This window comes from Podarcis vaucheri (assembly GCF_965113315.1).
Source record: "Podarcis vaucheri genome assembly, chromosome: 7".
NCBI classification, from domain to species: Eukaryota; Metazoa; Chordata; class Lepidosauria; order Squamata; family Lacertidae; genus Podarcis; species Podarcis vaucheri.
This window is the reverse complement of record NC_138765.1, coordinates 88,486,039-88,507,381: the sequence shown is the minus strand read 5'-3', so window position 1 is coordinate 88,507,381 and position 21,343 is coordinate 88,486,039. Positions and strand designations below refer to the sequence as shown.

General features: G+C 47.2%; 1 protein-coding gene across 1 annotated transcript in view; it reads left to right on the top strand.

The window, feature by feature from the left end:
• TMEM116 (transmembrane protein 116) overlaps nt 1-20,495 on the top strand; it is a 38,896-nt gene extending 18,401 nt beyond the window's left edge. Inside the window, exons 6-11 of the mRNA XM_082230382.1 lie at nt 6,193-6,242; nt 6,763-6,846; nt 9,354-9,480; nt 12,800-12,944; nt 15,116-15,189; nt 19,714-20,495. Of these exons, the coding sequence (XP_082086508.1) occupies nt 6,193-6,242; nt 6,763-6,846; nt 9,354-9,480; nt 12,800-12,944; nt 15,116-15,189; nt 19,714-19,923 (690 nt within the window). The 3' untranslated portion in view covers nt 19,924-20,495. The remainder of the gene's footprint in view (nt 1-6,192; nt 6,243-6,762; nt 6,847-9,353; nt 9,481-12,799; nt 12,945-15,115; nt 15,190-19,713) is intronic.
• Nucleotides 20,496-21,343: the final 848 nt, after the last annotated feature.

Below are 21,343 nucleotides of genomic sequence, written 5' to 3'. Positions count from 1 at the left end.
TAGCAGCTTGTATATTTTTAATAATAACTTCGTACACCGCTTGATGTGGCAAAAGCTATGTGATTCACACCGATTATGACAAAGAAATCGCAAGCAGAGAGTCAGTGCGTAATAGCAAAATGCAAAATATTAAAACAGATACTGATATGATACCTGTGGGCTGTTATGATGGTTTGAATAAAAAGGCAGAGCGGTCCACACTGACCCTAAAGACTCACTGGCAGGGAAGGCAATACAGTGGTATCTTGGTTTACAAACTCAATCCGTTCCACAAGTCTGTTCTTAAACCAAAGCATTATTGAACCAAGATGTGCTTTCCCATAGCAGCGGGGGGACTCAATTTACAAATGGAACATGCTCAACAGGAAGCAAAACATGTTCTTATTCCAAGGCAAAGTTCACAAACCAAAGCACCTACTTCCGGGTTTGCAGTGTTCTTAATCCAAGTTGTTCATAAACTAAGTTGTTCTTAAACCAAGGTTACGACTGTATTGGGAAAGGTGGGCAGCTTCATATAAGATAAATGTATATGGGTGTAGGTTTGTATTGGCGTGTAGGTATGTGGTGCATAATGGTTAGAGTTTTGGACTAGGACCTGGGAGACAAGGGTTCGAATCCCCACTCAGCCATTAAGTTCACTGGGTGACGTTGGGCCAGTCCCTGCTTCTCAGCCTAACCTATGTCACAGGATTGTGGTGGGGATTAAATGACATGGGGAACCATGTACGCCACCTTGAGCTCCTTGGAGGAAAAGATGGGACCTAAATGCAATGAATACACACACACTTAAAATTAATACCGTATTTTTTGCACCATAACACTCACTTTTTTCCTCCTAGAAAGTAAGGGGAAATGTCTGTGCGTGTTATGGAGGGAATGCCTACGGGTGGCATGCCTACGGATTTTCCTCCTCTAAAAACTACGTGCGTGTTATAGAGCGAAAAATACGGTAACTAACAAAATTCATGCAGTACTATGGAACTCCCCACAGGAGGCAGTGATGACCACCAGCTTGGATAGGTTTAAAAGAGGATTAGACAAATTCACAGAGGAAAGGTATCAATGGCTACTAGCCACGATGGCTATGTTCCACTGTCAGAAGCAGAAATGGTCCTGTAAATCAGTCGCTGGAGCACACAGGCAGAGAAAGCACTCTTGTGTTTGGGTCCTGTTTCCCACAGGCACCTGGGTGGCTGCTGTGAGAACAGGTGCCAACCGAGGTACGATACGATAATCTTTATTGTCATTGTCCCATACAGAACAACAAAATTGAAAAAAAATCTACATCAGACATTCAAAAGCCCACAAGCCTGCTATCCCAGCTATCCCAACCTGGTTAGCCCCCTAAAAACTCTAATACCCCATTTTTAAATACAATATACTCCCATAGAGACTCCTTACACTGCGTTCAAAACCAGAATCGTATTTGGATAGAAACTGTTTCTTAGGCGGCTAGTCCTAGCCTTTATAACCCTGTACCTTCTTCCAGAAGGCAGAAGCTGAAAGAGATCATTTCCGGGGTGCGCACTATCCTGCGCTATCTCTGCAGCTTTCTTATGGCAGCTGGAAGCATAGATTTGATCCAAGGTGGGAAGAGAGCACCCACTTATTCTCTCCGCGGTCTTTACAACCCTGGACAGCATTGGTTTTTCCCTGATCCAAAAGGCTCTTCAAACATTCTTAGAGAACATGGATTTGATGCCTGCAAATTCCGGGAGTGATTCCCCTCTATTTTCTTTTCATACAGGGCTGGGGACATTTTTTGTGAGGTTGTGGTGTGTATAGGTGTATAACCCTAACAACATGGTGCGTGCCCATGGAGGCTCTCCGAAATTTCATGAACACCTTTCCTGCTTGTACTTTCTCTACCTTCCACCATGGCCTGTTCATTCTGCTATATTGCTGGCCAGTTTGACACCTTGCTTGCTTTCCTGAACACAGAGTTGCAGGGAGCATTATTAAAAAAACAAATAAGATGTTTGCTCTTTTGGTTAACGATCTACTAGGGGGGAAAAACCATAACTGGCCTGAGACATACAATCATATGACCTGCATCATGTGATACAGCCTCCTACATCAGGCTACTACAAATACTTTGGATCTCAAGCACTGATCCTTGATGTGAGATTCACGCTGTTAAAAGCAGAAAATTCTGAGTGTCTGTTGGGGAAAAGCCATGGAGTCTGGGCTTGTCTTGTACCTGCTAATCCGCTCCCTGATGGGAAAGTGACGCATAGACTTGCATCCATGCATAGCCATGGAATGTTTGGTGGCCGTTGTCTAGGGTGGTCTGCAAAGGAATGGTTGCTGTTTGTGGTGTCAGTAACCTGAGCAGAGCAGGTTGTCCTGGAAGAGGCGGACGCAAAATCGCTCCCTTGCCGTCGTCTGCCCTCGAACAACACTCTTGAGGAGCGAGCGTCACTGTTTGGGAACAGAGGGACACAGTTCTGAGAAAAAGACAAACCTAAGTAAATACTTCACCTGCTCTGTGATCAGCAGTCCCTCCACAACTGGCTCGACTCAGAACGGACACCGCTGTCTCAAGGAACACAAGGAGCCCTCTGTGTACTTTCTGCAGGTGGAGGCAGCTGCACGATTTGTGAGCTGGATTGCTAGGTTGGTAAAGCAAGGGACAAGGGTGGCGCTGTGGGTTAAACCACAGAGCCTAGGGCTTGCCGATCAGAAGGTCAACGGTTCGAATCCCCGTGACGGGGTGAGCTCCTGTTACTCAGTCCCTGCTCCTGCCAACCTAGCAGTTCAAAAGCATGTCAGAGTGCAAGTAGATAAATAGGTACCGCTCCGGCGGGAAGGTAAATGGCATTTCTGTGCGCTGCTCTGGTTCGCCAGAAGCGGCTTAGTCATGCTGGCCACATGACCCGGAAGCTGTACGCCGGCTCTCTCGGCCAGTAAAGCGAGATGAGCGCCACAAACCCAGAGTCGGTCATGACTGGACCTAATGGTCAGGGGTCCCTTTACCTTTACCCAAAGGGGAAAAAAGAGAGGGGGTGGAATAGGAAAGAAGCAAGCTTATATTTGTAAACGTGAGGATGGGGGTAGGAAGGTGTGTTGGTATGTATTGGTTTTTTTAAAAATAAGTAAGTATGTTGGACTTTTCAGCTGAATTCTGAGCCCACAGAATCCAGGGGCGCATTTAGCCAGTTGAGCACCGCAACTCCAGAGTCGGCCATGACTGGACCTAATGGTCAGGGGTCCCTTTACCTTTACCTAAAGCATTTCCAGTTACCTACCGGTGGCAGCAACCAAAGAGCTGGCAAAGAAACATTTCTCTCCCTTTCTCCTAACACAAGAACTCGTGGACAGCCAATGAAGCTGAATGTTGTAAGATTCAGAACAGATACAAGAAAGTCCTTCTTCGCGCAACACATGGTTAAAGAGTGGAACTCACTTCCAGGTGAAGCAGGGATGCCCGCCAACTTGGATGACTTTAAAAGACAAATTGGACAAATTGGGGAAGAGGAGGCCTGATGAGGGTGGAGTTTGTGAGTTGTGCATTGGGAAGAGTTTGCATTAAAATGCAAGGAGTAGCAAATTTCTCCCCCTTCGTTGTGAACTACAACTCGCAACATTGGCCAGACTGATTGAGGCAGGTCTCTCTCTCTCTCTCTCTCTCTCTCTCTCTCTCTCTCTCTTCTTTCTCTCTCTTTTCACCTTCACTTACTTCCTCTTTCTCTTCTGTCAACTTTTGCCTCCTCACTCTCATGAGTGCTGCCCATAAATCCAGGTCTGAAAGAGAAAGAGAAAGAAGAGGGGGGGGGGAGAGAAAAACACTCCCATTGCATAACAAGTTATTTGTCTCCTTGGTGTGGGATATTCCCTTGTCAGCCTCTTCCTCCTGGTTCCCAAGCATCTACAGTGGTACCTCGGGTTACATACTCTTCAGGTTACAGACTCTGCTAACCCAGAAATAGTGCTTCAGGTTAAGAACTTTGCTTCAGGCTGAGAACAGAAATCGTGTGGCGGCGGTGCGGCGGCAGCAGGAAGCCCCATTAGCTAAAGTGGTGCTTCATGTTAAGAACGGACCTCCAGAACGAATTAAGTTCTTAACCCGAGGTACCACTGTACTACCCACCCACACCCCTTCCCCCCCAATAGCTGGAGATGCTGAGGTCAAGCTGCCCCCGGGCACCTAAAGATTCGGGCCTGGACCACAAACCCACAGTGTCGTGTGTGCCTGGGCACCCAAGGCAGTCACAAGACTCAGGAGGAAAGGGTCTGCAAACCATATGAGGAATGGTTGAGGGAGTTGGGAATGTTTAGCCTGGAGAAGATGAGTCTTGAGAGGAGATACGAGAGCCATCTTCAAACATCTGAAGGGCTGACATATGGAAGATGGAGCGAGCTTGTTTTCTGCTGCTCCAGAAGAGAGGATCAAATCAATGGGTTCAAATGGCAAGGAAGGAGTTTCCTGCTAAACTTCAGGAAGCACTTTCTGAAGGCAATACATGTTTAACAGTGGAAAGAATTAGTTTAGAAGGTGGGAGACTCTCCATCACTGGAGGTTTTTAGGCAGAGGTTGGATGGCCACCTGCCAAGGATTCTTGAGCTGTGATTCCAGAATTGCAGAGGGTGGACAAGATAAGCCTTGGGAATCCCTTCCAATAGTATAATTCTCTGATTCTACATTTTCCTGTGAGGAAGATCTCTTAGGACAGAAACACCAGATGTTGGCATTTGGCATGGCCTGGAAACCCAACACTGTCAGCCCTTACTTTGAACTTCCCAGTGGCTGGAATAACACCTATCTTTACCTCTGTGTAAGCCTGCTGCATGTTCCTGCAGCCTGCTTCCTTGCTTTGGCTCATGACCCTTCCGTGGGATGAGTGATGGATGAATCTGTCAAATCAGTGTCTCTTTTCCCAGTACAGTTGTACCTTGGTTAATGAATGACTTGCGAGTCGAACGTTTTGGCTCCTGAACGCCACAAACCCGGAAGTGAGTGTTCCGGTTTGCCAATGTTCTTTTGGAACCTGTGTGGCTTCCTTGGTTTCCGATTGGCTGCAGGAGCTTCCTTGGTTCCCGAACGTTTTGGTTGCATGGCAAGTCCCCTCCCCCATGTGAAATGAAGACACTGGACACATTATTTTAGGTTAATGGGCATAAAAAACACTGAACCCCTGCCAATGCCTAACCGCCAATACCGCAGAAGTTGTGACGATTGCTACGAGGTAGGCGAAAAAACCAAAAGGCTGACAGTGCGCCAAATTGGAAAAATTCCTACCAGGCCCCTTGCGGCGACCAACCCGGGCGTACCTGGCCTTAAGTATGCTAGGCCACGCCTCCCCAGCCCGCTGATTGGCGGGCCGAGTCGCAGGCACGCCCGGGGATTCCCTGGATCTCGCGGGGGCAAAAGGCCAGCCCCCGCGTGTGTGGGAGGGGGTAACCCGCAACCCCCTCTCCTCCCAAGGTCGGAAATGGCTAAGTCAAACGGACTTCTGGAACGGATTCTATTTGGCTTCCAAGGTACCACTGTTCAGTCTTAAGTTCAGTTCCCTACAATTCTGCATGTGTGTGTGTGTGCTTCCCCCACCCCCTTTAAAATGTCATCCTGAAAATTCATCAGCATATGAATAGCTAGGAATTCTCATGAGAAATCTCAGATTGCCCCATGAGATCTCACGAAAGCATGCCAGAACTGGCACACTGAGAAGGCCTTGCTCTTCCAAGCAAAATGGAGAGTTTAAAAGCTCTTTTTGCACCTAGTAAACAGAGAGTGCACAGTGTAGAGAGAAGTGCCTTGGTGCATCTGCAGCAACACAACTGGACACCATCATCTGCCCCAGCTGCAACAAAACATGTCTCTCCCACCTTGGTCTCTACAGCCACAGCAAGCACTGCAAATTTCCAACAGCTTGACTCCATCCCCAAAGCTTCACTCCTCCATTGTCTCCCAAGGTAGATGGAAGCCAACAACTAACCTGGTAGGCCCAAGCAGGCTCAGCGTGGAAAGAGCTGCTAAGCTCTCCAACTTCCTTGAGAATTGACTAGTGCAATTTGAGCCAGCCCACCTCCATCCGTGTGTGGTTGAAATTGTGCAAGTCAAATGAGCGTGAGATGATGGATTACTGTCACACGCAATTGTTTTATGCATATCAAAACGGTGACTCACCGTCTTGTGTCAAAACTATACAAAGCAGTTAAATCCCTTGTGTGTGTTTCCCCCCCCTTTTGTAGATTCTAAGCTACGCAAATCACATTGGCCGAACAGCTATCTTTTTGTCTGGGTAAGTTTAAATGGTTTGGAATAGGGCTTCCTCCATTCAGAGAGAAAGGTTTGGTTTTGTTTTTTAAAAAGCAAAAGTAGTATATATTTAAGCAGCCAAGCAAACAACAATGTGGTTAATGGAGAAGGTTGGTAAAGAAAGATTTTTCTTCCTCTCTTATTACACTATAATTCCCAGAGTGGTTTAACAGTTAAGTCTCCATGCCCAAGGAACTCTGGGAATGGCAGCTCTGGGAGAAGAATGGGGGTCTCCTAATAGCTACCTATCAGCACTCTTAACAAACTACAGCTCCCATAATTCTTTGGGGGAAGCCAAGATTGTTTAAAGTGGTAGTGCTTTAAATGTGGTGCTTTAAATGTATGGTGTAGTCAAAGGTGGCCCAAAGATCTGATTCCATATGAAGCAGATTCGGATATCCACTCACTCTGGACTGTGAGCAATCCTGTTTCTTTGTTGTCCCTGGAAAGAAGATTTACGGGAGGCCTGTCTTAACTGGGACGCTGTCCATTTTTTCTTCCAGCTCTGTCCCTCTCTTACTGATGGTTCCCGTGTTTGGGCTGGGCAACTATTACGAATGTTATCAGAACTTCACTGCGGAACATGGGTGAGTCAACCTGACCGCACTTCAGTTGTTGCTGAATGAATCCATATCTATAGTTATCATTCTGTTGTGGCTATTGGGTCTATTGTCAGTCTCTACCTCCGATTCTTTAATCTCTTTCAATGTCTGGCTCATAAGATCAAGCCTCTTGATAGCTGTTTGTTGCTCTTCCTGAGGGAGATTCCTAAACGAGCTGAGAAAATCCTCTTCCAAAGGATTTACAGAGTGCTCAGATTCCTGAAGATGAGGAATTGGCTGTTCTTTTTGGCTCACCTGGTTATTTTGATGTTGGGCATGATCCTGCGAATTCAACTCAGGCATGTCTGTTTCTTCCCCACCTGTCAAGTTTTTGTGTGATGTCATGACTTCCATTGGGGATCCAGGCTTTGGTTTTGTGGACCCCTCTGAAGCACCAGTCCTCATCTTACATAAGGGTGCAACAATAGAATTGCGAAATACCTGCTGAATGAATCAAGACTGCACCTTCCACAGCACTGAATGGAGCCCTCTAACAATTAGACATTTATTTAGCCATTGCAAAACTATCTGCATACCGCAATTTTATTTTTTAAAAAAATCAAAGCGGTTTGCATCAATGATAGTATATTAAAAGCCAAACAACAATTTAAACACTTTGTCAGCTGACTATTACGGAAAATGCTTCTTAATTTTCTTCATAAGCAGAATACCAATTCCTTCCTTAGCATTACTGAGGATACAGGGTGGTCCAAATAAAGATGGTTTGGCTATGGAATCGAATATGTATTAATTGTTAGAGGCCAGGAGGGCTACCACAAGAAAATGGAAGTATTTAGAGGGATTAACTAAGGATTTATGGTATAGCTAAATCTGGTCTGCAGTTACTGCTGAAATAAATAAATCAATCAATCGAGGCACAGTAGAGGGCAAACAAAAAAAAGCTTCATTTTCAAATACGTTGCAAAATTTAATTTTGTATATTAATGATTACAAGGTCCAAATGACTCTTAGGAATCATTGAATCATAGAATGGGACCCCAGGGGTCATCTAGTCCAACCCCCTGAAATGAAGGAATCTCAGCTAAAGCATCCATGACAGATGGCCATCCAACCTCTGCTTAAAAACCTCCAAGGAAGGAGAGTCCACAACCTCTCGAGGAAGACCATTCCACCAGCTCTTACAGCTTTAAGTGAGAATTTCACTTATATTTATAAATAAAACATCTTTGTTTACATATCTTATTACCACCCCCACAACACCAATCATATATTTTCCCTGCAGAATGTGAATGAAACAACCAAATTTGAATTTTTTTTGTGTGTGTTTAATTTTAGTTTTCATTCAATTTTGTTGTTCTTCTCTTCTTGTGTGTTGTTGCGGTGTATGTCCTTGTTTAAATAAATAAAAAGAAAAATACATTTTTTAACAGAAAGGGGGAAAAAGAAAGCCTGGCTGCAAATAAAAGTTTTCAGTAAACATTTGAGAATTAGTATAAAAGGTGAAGGTTGAATTTCTCTCGACAGAGCCTTACGCAGGAGCTGGCTAATGACACTAAAGGCTCGCTTCTGTGTCGATCTCAGATGAGCCTCGCCAACTACGACGCTCCTGCAGGTGATCTCAGTGATCAAGCTGGGATATAAGTGTTCAGATGGCCCCTGAGATACCCTGGACCTGTGTCATTCAGGGCTTTGTAAAATAATACAAGGAGCTGGAACCTGGCCGAGTTGGAGATGTCAGCCAGGGGCCCCATCAGCACTCTGGCCACCAGCAGAAGCTTCCAAGGGCAGCCCCACATTGAGCGTGTTGCAGTAATCCAGCCTTGAGGTTATCCACTCATGGGCTATAGCGATCAGGCTACTTGGGGTGCCTCTAATTGGGTGCCTCCTTTTGACAATGGTTGGCCCTGCCGGTGTGAGCCTCTGCAGCCTGTCCCACTGGACTGTGAGTCCATATTGTGCTTTATCAGGGACCAGGGTCCCCTTCTAATAATAAATAATAATAATAATAATGTATTTTATTTCTACCCCACCCTCCCCAGCCAAGGCTCAGGGCAGTTAACACCAGGTATAAAAACAATTAATTTAAATACAACATAAAAACAATATTAAAATACAACATTAAAATGCAGCCTCATTTCAGTAGAAACTCAAATCAAAAACTTTTTTGGGGATGAAAACGTCAAATCATCACCAAAGTCAACTACCCAGAATGGTCCTGTGTGGGCCAGAAAAAAGCTAGGGAAGTCCCCAAATAGGAGTTCCATCACAGAAGGAGAAAGGAAAAGAAGGAGGGGGAGGGAATCAAGTTGATTCCAAGTCAAAGGCCAGGCAGATCAACTCTGCCTTACAGGCCCTGCAGAAAGAAATCAGATGCTTCAGGGCCCTGGTCTCATGAGGCAGAGCATTCCACCAGGCTGGAGCCAGTGTTGAAAAGGCCCTGACTCTGGTTGAGGCTAATCTGACTTCTTTAGGGCCCGGGACCACTAGGGTGTTGCTATTTATGGACCTTCTATCTCGTTTCTGTCCGGCAGGTGCCTTTTGATGCACACAGAAGTCAAGTTCATCACGGGTCCCCATCAACATCCTTGCGGTGTGATGTTCTCTTACGGCATCGGAGTGTTTTTCATCTCATTCCTGGCCAGCTTCATTGCTATCCTGGTAAGAGACACAGGTGCTGATTGCAAAAAAGGTGGCCTCAGGAAAAGCAGAGCTGGGCTCCAGGTGATCTGGAATTGCAGGTGTGGGCAGGGAGGTATTCTAGAAGCCAGGGTGGGGTCTAAAACAGGAGGGATTCAGTTACGGGTAGGTAGCTGTGTTGGTCTGCCGTAGTCGAAACAAAATAAAAAAATTTCTTCCAGTAACACCTTAGGAACAGTTGGTTTGTTATTGGTATGAGCTTTCATGTGCATACACACTTCTTTAGATAAGGTATCTGAAGAAGTGTGCATGCACACGAAAGCTCATACCTTATGGTGCTGGAGGAGACTCTTGAGAGTCTGCAAGAAGATCAAACGCATCCATTCTGAAGGAAATCAGCCCTGAGTGCTCACTGGAACGACAGATCGTGAAGCTGAGGCTCCAATACTTTGGCCACCTCATGAGAAGAGAAGACTCCCTGGAAAAGACCCTGGTGTTGGGAAAGATGGAGGGCACAAGGAGGAGGGGACGACAGAGGACGAGATGGTTGGACAGTGTTCTCGAAGCTACCAGCATGAGTTTGACCAAACTGCGGGAGGCAGTGGAAGACAGGAGTGCCGGGCGTGCTCTGGTCCATGGAGTCACGAAGAGTCAGACACGACTAAATGACTAAACAACAACAATGTGCTACTGGAATAATTTTTTTAAATTTTATTTCGAGGAGGAATTCAGGTTCTGAAACAGCGAGAAGGGCCAGAGATAGGGGCATAGAATCAAAACTAGGCAGAGATCAAGACCCAAAGCAGTACCCACAGGAAAGACTCAGGCACAAGACAAGTTGGCTGGACTGGAGAGTCAAGCCTTGAGGCCCTTAGGATCAGCTGGCAGAACATGGGACGCTGCCTTGTACAGATCATTGGCCCATCTGGGTCAATATTTCCTACACTGACTGGCAGCAGCTCTCTGGGGTTTTGGACTGGGTTCTCGCCCAAGCCCTACCTAGAGATGCTCTCGGGGACTGAACCTGGGACCTTTTGCATGCAAAGCAGATGTTGTATCTGTTATGTGCTGAAGTTCTCACCCTGGGCCAGCAGGGGGATACTGTAGATAGTTATGCAAATAAGGGATCGAAAGTGACGTTCAGTGATTCAGCTCAGTGATTCAGCTTAGAGAGTGGCTGCATCTGGCTGTGCTCTGGTGTCCATGGATCCCACCTTCGTCGCCAGTGTTAGGTTGTGGGTTAACATATCAGACGACACAGCGATTCTTCAAACAGCTCTTGTTTATTCACAGGCCAGGACAGAACTGAACTGAAGGGTTCAGTCGGCCTGCTTATATAGAGCTCCAGTACAACGTAACTGTAAATTTTCTAAAACTATCCAGTATCACTGAGCTACAGACTGGTGTTGCAACCCAGAGGGACCGTAGGGCCTAGTCCATCAGGCTTAAAATGGAAAGGGGGAGCAGGCAGCGCAGGTGGTGAGACTTCAGGGAACCCCAGTTTGGGACAACACTCCCCACAAACTCCCCCCAGTAGAATCATGGAATCATAGATATTTTTTTCCTGGGGTGACATCACTCCCCCTGTAATCCTGGCAGCCTCCCTCTCCCAGCTCTGCTATTGCTTTTTGCAAACCAGCGCACAGCTGGAGTCTATCCCCTTTCTTGCCTGAAACTGAATGTCCCGCCTTTTCTGCCATCGCCTGTTTTTGTTCTTCAATGTCGGCACCTCTCTCAGCCAATCTCCTGAGGAAGCTGGCTTGACTTATTTTTTAGGCCTTGCCAAATCCTTTAACCGAACCCCTCATTTACTAATTTCAGAAACTGTGGGGAGAACCGGGCACCCAGGAATTTTAGGAGACCCTTGCTCCCTGCAAACCCATAACTATACAGTTTATGCTTACCCAACAGTTTCATAATGTGAAGGCAGTCCTCTGTTTTCATTTTTAGCTGTGTACATAATAAAGCTGTTCCTGTCTATTGCAAAAGAGTCTTTGTGATTTAAATCATGTGTGAATTTTATTCTGTTAGTCAATTTTTCCACAAGTGCTGCTTAACATACTTCATTGTACCAGTTTGTCAAAGAAGCAGCCCCCCCCCCCCCGATTCTTCCAGCATCTCATTATTACAAGCCTGGCCACCAGGGGTTTGAACTGTAACTTAGTGCTACCTCGTGCAGAAAGGCTGAGCAGAACCAACTCTGGACATTTAGACGTGTTTGGTTCAGTATTTGCTTTTATTTCAACAAATTTTGTGCTGTGTATTCCTGATGTGGAAAGAGCTTTTAAGCACCCCACGTTGCCTACTGGGCTTTGGGATGCTCTCACAAGATTTCACGGGAACTTAAATGGCCCTACGAGATCTCGTGAGAGCATCCCAGAGCTTGTGTGCTAAATGAGACTTGCACAGTAAGGAAAACAGAGTGCTTAAAAACTCTCTGTCTTGCTTGGGGGGGGGGGTAAGGTCTGCTCTTGTGCCGGCTCAGGAAAGTAAGAAGGGTCACAGGAGGGCAGTTCAAGTATATGTGGTTTTGCATATATGGGGCTGTGCAATATCTGGTTTCCAACATCGCAATATATCACCAGCTAAACATAGCAATATACCGATGTATCATGCTGTCTGAAATAAGGCTGGAGCTATGTAGAGGCATTGGCTGGCTTCACGGTTTCCCCCACATTGTGATTTTTGCATAGCACACACACACACATCACGTTTTGCGATATATTGCCAGGTCAAAAACTATGATGCCAGTATCACAGTATAGACTTCAAACCGCTTTTGGACGCTGTATCAATATATCGCCCAGACCTAAATGTAACTCACATGCCAGATGCGATTTTGCTGTATTTTTAGTGCTACCTGTTTCATCTACTTCATTGCTATTATAAGCAGAAGGTTGTGCTGAATTTTATTTTATTTACACATTGAGTGTATTGCTCATGTTAGTGAGATTTATAGCAACACCTTCCTCTGATGAAGTCAGGGTGTATTTCATCCTGGGCTTCATTGCTGCCTGGGGCTTAGAGCCCACACCCTCCGCATTAAACGTGATCAGAAGGAACTACAGTGGAACCTCGGGTTGTGGACGTAATCCGTGATGGAGGCACGTCCGCAACCCGCAGCGTTCGCATCCTGAAGCGCCGCATCTGCACAGGCGCAATTCGGTGCTTCTGTGCATGCACGATTCAGCGCATGTGCGAGCGGCGAAACCCAGAAGTAACCTGTTCTGGTACTTCCGGGTTTCTCGCAGTCTGTAACCCGAAAGCACGTAACCTGAAGCGTCTGTAACATGAGGTATGACTATAGTAGATTCTGATAACTGGTTTTGGTTTTTCTGCAGGTTTTACTTATCCAAGCCAGAGGGCTATACAAGAGGTTTCTGAATTCAACTGGCTATGTGGGCGATCAGGAGTGGGCGATGATTAAGATGGTAGAGCAAAGAGTGTTTTTGTACCCCATGATATTTTTTTGCTGCTGGGGTCCAGGTAAGGAAAGCTGGGGAATGCCCTGCCTTTGACAGTCTGCCTTGTTACGTGTCTAGAAAGTCAATGAGCGTTACTCCCGGATAAGTAGATATAGATATATATGTGGCTTGTCCTCTCAGATAAATTAATTTAAAGGAAATAAATAAAACAATGTTCCTCCTTACCTTTTCTCCCAATAACCCACAAAAAAGGCATTCTGGAAAATTAGGGGCGGGTAGTGCTGTGGTCTAAACCACAGAGCCTAGGACTTGCTGATCAGAAGGTCGGTGGTTCGAATCCCCGCGATGGGGTGAGCTCCTGTTGCTCGGTCCCAGCTCCTGCCAACCTAGCAGTTCGAAAGCACGTCAAAGTGCAAGTAGATAAATAGGTACCGCTCCGGCGGGAAGGTAAGCGGCATTTTCCTGTGCTGCTCTGGTTTGCCAGAAGCGGCTTAGTCATGCTGGCCACATGACCTCGGCCAGTAAAGAGAGATGAGCGCCGCAACCCCAGAGTCGTCTGCGACTGGATCTAACGGTCAGGGGTCCCTTTACCTTAGAGCTTGGAAGCTCCAGAAAGGTTTTGGGGGGATGCAAGTTGGATGAAAGGGGAGGGGAGCTGGAGACTGGAAAATGTCCTTCTGTGAACTTCCATGTCTGTCTAATATGCTAAAACTCTTTCACCAGTGTTATTTGACATTCTCGATTATTAATAATCCACAGACTTTTAAATCCCCTCCAAAAAACAGATAAATAAACACAACTATTTTTATTCCATACAATGTTGGGGAGGGGGGAACCCACTTAAAGACCCACCAAAAATACATGGTGCAAATCCAGTTTATGTGGATCACTTAGATTTATTTGCTTTGCTTCTGGGGCAGGGCAAGTTGTGCTAAGCACATTTCCTTCAGAGCTAGATTCCCCCCTGTGTTTCCCTTTCCTTATCACTAAATTTTGTTTAGAAGGAGCCTGAAACTCCTAAGGAGTTTATGGATTCAGTTTTTCAAAGTGACAGGGCATTTTCCATAGACTTGCGGTCTAAATGCAACAAGTACCCAAAGGGGTACGCGGGTAGCGCTGTGGGTTAAACCACAGAGCCCAGGACTTGCCGATCAGAAGGTCGGCGGTTCAAATCCCTGCAACAGGGTGAGCTCCCATTGCTCGGTCCCTGCTCCTGCCAACCGAGCAGTTCGAAAGCACGTCAAAGTGCAAGTAGATAAATAGGTACCACTCTGGTGGGAAGGTAAACGGCGTTTCTGCGCGCTGCTCTGGTTCGCCAGAAGCAGCTTAGTCATGCTGGCCACAAGACCCGGAAGCTGTACGCCAGCTCCCTCAGCCAATAAAGAGAGATGTGCGCCGCTACCCCAGAGTCGGCCACGATGGACCTAATGGTCAGGGGTCCCTTTACCTTTACCCAAAGGGGGGGAAAGAGAGGGGGTGGAATAGGAAAGAAGCAAGCTTAGATTTGTAAACGTGATGATGGGGAGGGGGAGGTGTGTTGGTATGTATTGGTTTTTTAAAAAATAAGTAAGTGCGTTGGACTTTTCAGCTGAATTCTGAGCCCACAAAATCCAGGGGTGCATTTAGCAACTTGGATTCCTCAGTGGCTCGGGTTAATTGATAAAGCTCTCAAATTATTGTTAAAACATTGGGCAGTGGGGAAAGGGTGTTGTATGTAAATCAGGGGTGGGTGACCTTTGTCACCTTGAGGGCCGCAGTCTCTGATGGACAGCCTTCCAGGGGCCACTCACTATGAATGCCTCCCTTGTTCTCTTATAATAGCAATGGCGCCCACCTGAGAGGTGCCGTTCCATCTGAAAAAAAGCCCTGGTTTAAATTGTTTTAAAAGTACTGTATTTTCAGTTGTATTATTTAAAGCAGGCTTCTTCAACCTTGGCCCTCCAGATGTTTTTTGCCTACAACTCCCATGATTCCTAGCCAGCAGGACCAGTGGTCAGGGATGATGGGAATTGAAGTCTCAAAACCTCTGAAGGGCCGAGGTTGAGGAAGCCTGCTTTAAAGTTTTGAAGTTTGCTACCCTGGGACTTCTTTGAGAGGATACAGGTTTAATAAGTAAAACAAATAATTGGCTGGGGAAATAAAAACACCTACCTGTGCCTTACTGAAGTCACTTTGGGGCTACAGCGATGCGATTTTATTGGTGACTGAGTCCTCCCCTTTTGATTTTCCCAGCCTTTATCCTTGGAATCTTCAGACTGACATCTTTGGAGCACACCAGGCCGTACATGGGATTTTGTGTTTTAGAGGTAAGCATTGTGCTAATCTTTGAAGCCCTGAACAACTTAGGTCCAGGGTAACTCAGAGATCGCTTGAACCCTTGATCACCTGCAGGAGAGTCTTTGCTCGTTCCCCGAGTTGATGAGGCAAATTTGACAACAACAAGAAGCAGAGACTTTAGTGTCATTGGCCCAGTCCTGTGGAACACTCTGCCACCAGAGATTTAGCAGGCACCTTTTTGTGCCAGGTTTTCAGTGCCCGCTGAATTTTTTTTCTTTTCCATCAGGCTTATGCAGGCAATTAAGAATTCACACCCCCCAACAGTTATCCGATTTCTGATTTTAACATTTTTATATGGTTTTCATTTCATGGTTTTATGCACAGTTGTTGTTTATTTTTAAATTGAATAGGGTTATAAGAAATACAAATTCAAATGGGAGCAGCCCTGTTACCTTGATGAAAACAAGCAGGTCTGGGGCTTGTCAGTGCCTGAGCAGGTGATTGTGGGAATGTTCAAGGTGGCAGGAGAGAATATATTGTTTATTAATATCCTTCCTAACTTGTGATAGCAAGTTCCTTTATTTAGCAGAGTTTACATTCCTCTTTTCATGCACAGCAGATAACTGGTTGCAGGCTCGTGTGAGCCTCTCACTATTATACAATTCAATCTGTCTCAGATTGAATTGTACGTTCCTGGTAAATTCCCTTGAATCCCTCTTAAAAAGAATAAAGATGCCACAATCTTATTCAAAGAGGATAAAAATAAGTTTACTCACATCAGTTCACAGTTGGATCCCTGAAGGCAAACTTAGTTACCAATATGTACATGTGGATCTACCCCATATGGGGTAATAATCCCAGTTTTGCTGCTAGCTGAGAGCTAGCAGAGCAGTCCTAGCTAAAAGCTGATCCAATGAAGAAGGAAATCAAAGAGAGAGAGGGATGCTGCGTGAATTGTCCTTTTGTTACCTGGACAGGTAAGGTCACGCTCACCTTCTATCACATGCAAAAGGAAGGATACTCCAGCCAGGAGGAGCAGGAAGTTTCAACTGGCTGGACCAAACATTCCTTCACATGTCTTCTCTAACATTACAAGGAATCAGTAGTAGATAGGTAGCTGTGTTGGTCTGCCATAGTCAAAATAAAAAAAAATGACAGTTCTCTTTCTCAAGCTCTGGGAGGAAGACCTTTCATTGCCTACAGACAGCCACCCAATCTTAAACAACTCCTAACCCACAATAATACTACAACCAGACTTAACACAGACACTGGCACCAGAGCCTGCAATAAACCCAGATGCCAACTTTGCTGCCACATACACCCCGACAACACCATTACTGGCCCCAACAACATCACACATACCATCTCGGGACTATTTAATTGCTCATCGTCTAACATTGTGTATGCCATCAAATGCCAACAGTGTCCTTCAGCTCTCTATATTGGACAAACAGGCCAAACCTTACGCCAAAGAATAAACGGACATAAATCTGACATCAAGAATCACAAAACAGAGAAACCAGTAGGAGAACACTTCAATCTCCCAGGACATTCTATACAAGATCTCAAAGTAGCTGTTTTACTACAAAGGAATTTCAGAAATAGACTGGAAAGAGAAGCTGCTGAATTGCAACTCATTACCAAACTTAAAACCATGGAAAGACCTGGGCTGAACAAAAACATTGGATTCTTATCTCACTATACATGACTAAACCATTTCTCACCTTCTCACCCCTTGCCTTTTCCTGTAAGACCTATTACAGTCGTTAAGAGTCATCAACAGGCTCTCTCAGCTATCTGCCTATCTCCCATTCCCACCACCCTTCTGAGTAATACCCCTCCCCACCTTCTCACTATATAGAAGGATCTGGCAACTTCTGTTTCAGTGTATCTGAAGAAGTGTGCATGCACACGAAAGCTCATACCAAGAACTAACTTAGTTGGTCTTTAAGGTGCTACTGGAAGGAATTTTTTTTATTATTACAAGGAATGTTGTACTTGACTGCTTCTCAGTGATTGCAAGGGAGCTACATTTGTATCCCTCTGGCCTCCGTGACGGAAGCTGTCAATGCAAGGAAAATAAATAAAACTAAAAGAAACAATGTGAGCCTCAGGTCAACCCCTGACAGCACCACTGACATGACCAGCGCTGCGGACAATGGGATCTATGGGCTAGCCCTGCAGGGTGGGCCCTTTGCCCCGACTGCAGCTGGGGTAATCAAGCCACATTAAAATGAATCCTAAAAACTGATAGCAAACTCATTCTCCACCTGCCAACTGCAGCGTCCACCTTCCGAGAGGGAGGAAAGCATCACCCAAGGTTTGCAGAAGTTCAGAAAATACGTTGGGGTAAAGGTAAAGGGACCCCTGAACGTTAGGTCCAGTCGTGGCTGACTCTGGGGTTGCGGCGCTCATCTCGCTTTATGGGCCAAGGGAGCCAGTGTACAGCTTCCGGGTCATGTGGCCAGCAGGACTAAGCCGCTTCTGGCGAACCAGAGCAGCGCACGGAAACGCCGTTTACCTTCCCGCCGGAGCGGTACCTATTTATCTACTTGCACTTTGATGTGCTTTCAAACTGCTAGGTTGGCAGGAGCAGGGACCGAGCAACGGGAGTTTACCCCGTCGCGGGGATTTGAACCGCCAACCTTCTGATCGGCAAGTTCTAGGCTCTGTGGTTTAACCCCATTATGTTGGGGTAGGGGAATGCTAAAACAGCCCAGGGAAGACAGAACAGGTTTGCCTGTCATCTCCAGCCTGGTGAGAGTGCCTTTTTTAAAAACGATTTTTTCTGAAGACAACTCTGCATGCAGCTTGTTCGCTTCAGCCCTGAGCAAGCTGGCTAGAACTTCTTGCCTAGGCTTGTAGGGTCCTGCCCGCCTCCACTTCCCCCTCTTTCCATCTTCAGGGCTCAGCGGTGGGCGGGAGGGCAGAGATAATCACCTGCACCCCCTCCTCCTCCCAAGTTTGGGCCCTGAAATTTCGCGGGACGGGGCAAGTGTACTGAGCGTGTTCAGGAGCTACACAATGCTGATCAGCTTTTGCTTTTGGGCAGGTGGCTTTGTTTTTTTATAGAAAAAACAGGATGGAGAAGGAAATGGAATTGTCATGCTTAACTAGGCCTTTTCCAGGAGGGGAGGTGAAAGGGGCTGCAGTGTGCTGAACCCCGCTGCAACATTTTGTTGCAGGTTCTACTCGTCTTTCAAAATGGCACTGGATGCTCCTTCTGAAAAGCAAATGGGGATTTTTTTGGGGGGTAGTGAAGGTGGCTGCTCTTTGGGCCCACTCGGTTTATGGGATTTCTACCCCCGTATCTTCTCCGATGACAATCTACACTGTCCCCCCTCCCTGTGTTGCCATTTTATTCTCACGCCAACCCTGTGAGCTATGTCAGGCTGAGAGGATGAGCAACAGGTCCAAGACAACCCGAGGAGAGCCGTGGGCAGTATTCATGTTATTTCATGTCAAAGATTTATATTGGGGAGGGGCAGCGGCAAATCACCTGGTTTCGAATGCAGAAGGTACGAAAGGGGGGGGGGCTGAAGCAAACAATTTCAGAGGAGGCCTTTTAGTCTGTTTAAAGATGTGGATAAGGAGACGGAATACATTTAAGGGAGCAAAACAGGGCGATAGCCGAAGAAAAGCACAGTAAGCAGCAGCAACAGTGAGGATAGGAGACTCCAGAGAGGCTGGAAACGGACTAGGCCTAAACATGAAAGCAAAGTACCATATTTTTCACTCTATAGGACGCACTTTTTTCCCCTCCAAAAATTAAGGGGACATGTGTGTGCGTCTTTGGCTTCAGCGATAGCAATGCGAAGCCTCCAAAGCGCAGAGGGAGAGCTCCCCCCGTGCTCTGGAGGCTTCGCGTTGCTTTTGCTGAAGCCTGTAGAGTGAGAGGGGTCGGTCAGCGAAAGGAACCCGAAACCTTTGGAGTGCAGCACGAGTTCCCGCTGCGCTCCAAAGGCTTCAGGTGGCTATCCCTGAAGCCTTTGGAGCGCAGCAGGACCTCACGATGCGCTCCAAAGGCTTTGGGTTCCTTTTGCTGAAGCTGGGAGAGCAAGACTCTCCTGGCTTCAGCCGAGAGGGAGAGCTGCGCAGCGCCCCTTCAGTGAAACGGAAGGAGAAATGGAAGGGGCTCCGTTTATCCTGCCGCTTCCCTGTAGGGGCGCTGAGCAGAGAGGGGGAGAATTCCCCCCCTGTTCTCCCCCTCCTATGGTACAGTGCGTCCTATGGCCCTGTGCATCCTATAGAGCGAAAAATACGGTATTTCATGGAGTTGGACCAGTAGCTTTCAGGCAAGGGTTCCTCCCACACCTACCTGGAGGTGCCAGGTTTCGAACCCAAGACCTTCAGCATGCTGATCAAGGGCTTTACTGCTGCGTTGTGTTCCTTCCCCCAAAAAGTAAATTAAGGTGCTAGACCGCATGGTCTTGAGGGGGGGGGAGAGCTGATTGAAATGGCACCGCTGGATTCCGCTGCTTCAACTGGAATTTTGCTGTTCTCCAGTTCTGCTGCAGCCACTGACCCTGTCCATCTCCCCATCTCTCTCCTAGGCTCTGACGGCGTCATCCCAGGGCCTCCTGAACTGCGCCATTTACTGCTGGACCCAGCATACGTTCCGCTGCATGAAGCGCAGGGCCTGCCAAGACGGCGAGACCCAGACGCCGCTCCTGCGGTCCCAGAAGAGGTTCTACGAAAGCACGCTTCCCGCCGCTGGCCGCCAGGCAGAGGCCAAGTCCGCTGCGGGCTCCACGGCGCTGTGAGCAAGGGAGCTTTTGGAGTCCCTCTGGCTGAGCACCCGAAACTCTCTCCTCCCACTCCTTTGGCACCCCCTCCTCGCTGCCACGTATTGCCAGAGGGGAAGGTGGGCAGCCCAGCCCCCTTGGCCCACCAGGCTCCCCACCTGATCCCACCCGTGCCCTGCCATGTTCAAGAGGCCTTATCCAGTCCAGCGCCCTGTAACCTACAAGGTGGGAGGGAACGGGCAAGAACTCTGGCATTCAGAAAAGGACAGGTCTACACAAGGAGCAAGACCGCGACTGGTCAGCGGCGGCAGCAACGGCACCCTATCCCCAATGAGCCTTTTGGTGGAGCAGGAAAGCTGAGGCTTCATCATGGGACCTGGATGGTGTGTTTGACAACCATTCTTTCTATGGGCGAGGGGGAGCCTCTTTGAATTCTGCAGCAGTTCCTGTACAGGAGATTATTCCAGGACTGTGTTGGAATCTGGATGTGGGTGAGAATAGGCTGCTGTGGGGCCGACCTTTTCTTCCTCAGAGCTGCTTGTTTTTGTCGTTTTCCACTCAACAGTAAAGACAAAAGGGAACATGTGGCATTTATTGTCTTGGATATTATTATTATTATTACTGTTAACATTTATATGAGCCAGTGTGGTGTAGTGCTTAAGAGCGGTGGACTCGTAATCTGGTGAACCGGCTTCGCTTCCCTGCTCCTCCACATGCAGCTGCTGGGTGACCTTGGGCCAGTCACACTTCTCCGAAGTCTCTCTGCCCCACTCACCTCACAGAGTGTTTGTTGTGGGGGAGGAAGGGAAAGGAGATTGTTAGCCGCTTTGAGACTCCTTAGGGTAGTGATAAAGCGGGATATCAAATCCAAACTCGTCTTCTTCTTCTTCTTGTATCTCATCTTTCCTCCAAGGAGCTCAAGCTGGCTTACCTACAGGTTAGGCAGAGATACTGTGACTGGCCCAAGAGCCACCCTGTGAGCTCTCCCAGACCTAGTCCAGCTCTCTAACTACTGCGCTATCACTGACTCATACACACACCACACCAGTGTGTGTTTGTGTGTGTGTACGCTTGTACACACCGAGGGGGCCCTTTGAATACATTGCGAGTTGTGCACATCTCTGCATACTTACTTGGAAGCAAGTGCCACCCCTGCAATGGGACTCCCTCCTGGGCCAGTTCGAGCAGCCATATCAGCGTGCCTCTCTTCCATCATTTGCTCAGCCTAAGCTCAGTTTTGGCCAAGATGGTGTCCTCCAGCCGCTTTGAACCAAAACTGCCCTCAGCCCTGGCCATCCAATTGCAAGAAAAGACTCTTGTGCTCAGCTCCTGCTTGGGGGTTGACCGCATGCCTCTGTTTGGCCACGGTAAGAACATGGGGTTGGACTTGATGGCTCATTGGCCTGACTGGCAGGACTCTTCTCATGTTAGGTCTTGG